Source organism: Acomys russatus, chromosome 20 (genome assembly GCF_903995435.1).
Source record: "Acomys russatus chromosome 20, mAcoRus1.1, whole genome shotgun sequence".
In the NCBI taxonomy this organism is placed as follows: domain Eukaryota; kingdom Metazoa; phylum Chordata; class Mammalia; order Rodentia; family Muridae; genus Acomys; species Acomys russatus.
In genome coordinates this window covers 28,239,953-28,243,157 of record NC_067156.1, presented here as the reverse complement: position 1 = coordinate 28,243,157, position 3,205 = coordinate 28,239,953, and the positions used below count along the sequence as shown (strand labels likewise).

Here is a 3,205-nt window from a genome sequence, read left to right as displayed (position 1 = left end):
TTTGCATACATTACCCCTGGGAGATTTTCTCCTTCAGGGACCCTGTTGCTGTTGTACAACATTTGTCCCCAGCACCAATTCTGGTTCCAGGCAAACGGTGTGATTTATACATTGAACAATGATTAGTGAATATGTATATGAATGTGGCTCAGAAGGACTATATCTGCAGACAGTTCTAAGCATCTTCTATATCTGTGATCTGCTACTTGCAAACTGTTATGTTTTCTTAACCTTATGTAAAGATCAACCCTCCTATGCCTGCTATTTAAGCATCTGCTTCAGCCTTGGTACTGGATATGAGGAGGAGATGGGCTCTTCTGTGCCCTCTTCTTTCCACAGGTGGACCTTACAGAGGTAACAAGAACTAGGCTATGTCCTCTTGTGTCTGTCTGTCTCCTGTTGTCTCAGTTTCCCTCATTGGATTTTCCACCTAACAGGAGGCAAGCTAGGGGCCTTTGGGGGTCGTGAAAACAATGGTTTGCACTTTCTGAATGGTTGCTTGCTGTATTAAGACAATGTCCAGGAAACTCGGGGTCTTAGACCAGCAGTGTGCAAAGTAACCGTCTCCCACCACAAATGCAGACTAATTGGTACAAGATAAGTCATCTAGTTGTTCTTTATTCTAATATACAATGTAATATAGAGTAATACAAAGAAAATGATAAGAGCTCATTATCCCTACTTAAATAACGTCTGATATTTTTTCCACTGTGTGAGTTTTTATTGAAGCAAGATTTTTACAATTCAAATTATGTTTCCTTGCCCAGTTATCAATTCTGCTATTGAAATAACATTTTGAGCTATTCAACAATAAAGAATTACAAAGTTAAAAGAATGCTCTAAATGTTTCTACTTGGCTGAAAATGCTTTTCCTGGGGTCTACAAAACATTGGTTTGTAGATTCTACTATTTCTGTTGGGAGAATTGCTGTTTTTAAATCAGTCTAGGCTTAAATCTAAACCTGACATTTGCTCAGTACTTAAAGTTTAAAGTTTCCTTTCCTTTTTTATTTATTTTATATTTTTACCATTTTTTTAAACAATATTTACTTTTTTTCAATGTTTTAGATATGTTTCTCCTGCGAAGTCTGAGTTTCTTTTCCGAGGTCTCTGGTCAGTTTAAACAGTTGGGACACCGGAAGCATTGCTAACAGCTTTCTGGGCAGCCTCTTTCGCTTGGTGGGCTTGGAGTACGGTCACAGCTTCATCAGCCTTAGTACGCAGGGACTCTGGAGACTCAAGCATATGAAGTGGTTCCGAGTTTTCAGTCTCCAGCAACATGCCAGTGATCTTACCGGCCAGAGTCGGGTGCATGGCTTGAATGAGAGGAAACAGCCTTTCTCCCAACATTTGCTTCTGCTCTTGGGGAGCAGTTACTAACATAGAAGAAGTCCAAGGTTCCTGACCCTGTACGCGAACAGCAGGCGGTTGTACCATCTGAGCATTCATGTGTTGTTGGGGGTTCCGGACCCCTGTAGCATACTTATACTGTGGAACAGAGCAAACAGCGGAAAAAGCTGCCGCTGGACATTGAGCCGCTGTTTGTGCTGATGTGTTAGGAATGTGCTGTGCTGACAGGCCTTGAGGAACAAGAGAAGAACTTGGTCTTCCGGTAGTAAACGATGATCTAGGAGCACCTGGGTTGATAGCACCAGGCACACTGGGAAATGGATGAGGCCTGGCACCCTGAGCAGTCCAGCGAGCGCTTGGCCTTGCTTGAGCAATTTGGTTAGGGCAGCATGGAGCACAGTTCAGAGTCTTTGGGACAGTGGCCATGGAGTAACCTGAAGGTGCTGGTTGGTAGGGGTTGATCACAGGGTTCGGCACAGCTCGTAAACTCGCCATTCTCTGAATATACTGGTTAGTGAGGTGAGCCTGGCGCTCTTCTTTGCGCTGGGCTAAAGCTACATACAGTGGCTTTGTGGCCACAATTCTACCATTCATTTCTGAAACGGCTTTTGTGGCTTCTTCCAGAGAAGAGAAACACACAAAACCGAACCCTTTACTGCGACCACCGTCCATCATCACCTTTGTACTGGTGATTGTTCCAAAGGGAGAAAATTCTTTCTGGAGACGCTCATCATCAATACCATCATCAAGATTTTTCACATAGAGGTTGGTACCCTGGTACCTGACTCCCCTGTCTTGAGTCACCTGCTCGAATTTGCGCTTGAGTTCCGTGTGCCGGTCCACTTTCTTCTGAGCTCGACCAACGTAAATGAGTTTTCCATTGAGCTCCTGTCCGTTCATCTCATCCACCGCTCTCTGCGCATCTTTGTGCCTTTCAAAGCTGACAAAGCCAAACCCTTTGGATTTTCCACCTTCGTCGGTCATTACTTTCACACTTAGGACCTGCCCAAACCTGCCAAAGAGGTCACTCAGGGTATCATCATCCATGCGATCTCCAAAATTCTTGATGTAAACGTTGGTGAACTCCTTGGCCCTTGCTCCAAGTTCTGCTTCCCGTTCTTTCCGAGTCTTAAACCGTCCGACGAACACTTTGCGATCGTTCAGAAGCATCCCATTCATTTTCTCGATGGCTCTTTCCGCTGCCTCCTCGGTCTCAAAATGTACAAATCCATGGCCCTTGGAGCCGTTTTCATCACAAACCACCTTGCAGGAAAGGATGTTGCCAAAAGCAGAAAACGTATCATACAGCGCTTTATTATCAATGGTTTTGTTCAAATTTTTAATGAACACGTTGCCTACTCCACTCCTGCGTAGTGACGGATCACGCTGAGACCACATGATACGGACTGGCTTGCCCTTGATGACATCAAAATTCATGGTGTCCAAAGCACGCTCTGCGTCAGCAGGCTGCTCGAAGTTCACAGAAGCATACCCCAGGGAGCGGCGTGTGATCACATCCCTGTACACCCTGATGGAAAGGATAGGCCCCGCCGAGCTAAACTTCTCGTAGAGCATCGCTTCGGTCACGTCAGGATGCAGGTCCCCCACATAGAGAGAAGCCATGGGGCAGCCTGGGGCGCTTGAGTTCATCTGGGCACCACTGCCCTAGGGGCCGCAGGCCACCACCTTCCTGCAAGAGGAACAGGGCCAGCGCTGGGCTGGGGAGGAGGCAGGGGCAGAGCGGGCAAGCGCAGAGGGTCAAAAACCAAAGGGATGGAAACCTCCCCAACGGCCACAGAGCCCCCTACGACCTCAGAGCGCATGCGTGGTGCGCGCTGCCTTAGGAGCGAGGCTGG

At 46.8% G+C, this 3,205-nt stretch overlaps 1 protein-coding gene across 1 annotated transcript; it reads right to left on the bottom strand.

The window, feature by feature from the left end:
* Positions 1-1,085: 1,085 nt before the first annotated feature.
* Positions 1,086-2,999, bottom strand: LOC127204493 (polyadenylate-binding protein 1-like). Its single transcript, XM_051163550.1, has one exon. It carries the CDS (start codon positions 2,997-2,999, stop codon positions 1,119-1,121), a length of 1,881 nt encoding a protein of 626 aa, XP_051019507.1. The 3' UTR covers positions 1,086-1,118.
* Between the last annotated feature and the right edge of the window lie 206 nt (positions 3,000-3,205).

What these genes read in the sequence shown, in the direction of transcription:
- LOC127204493 (XM_051163550.1), bottom strand. Translation starts at nt 2,999, where the DNA reads ATGAACTCAAGCGCCCCAGGCTGCCCCATGGCTTCTCTCTATGTGGGG.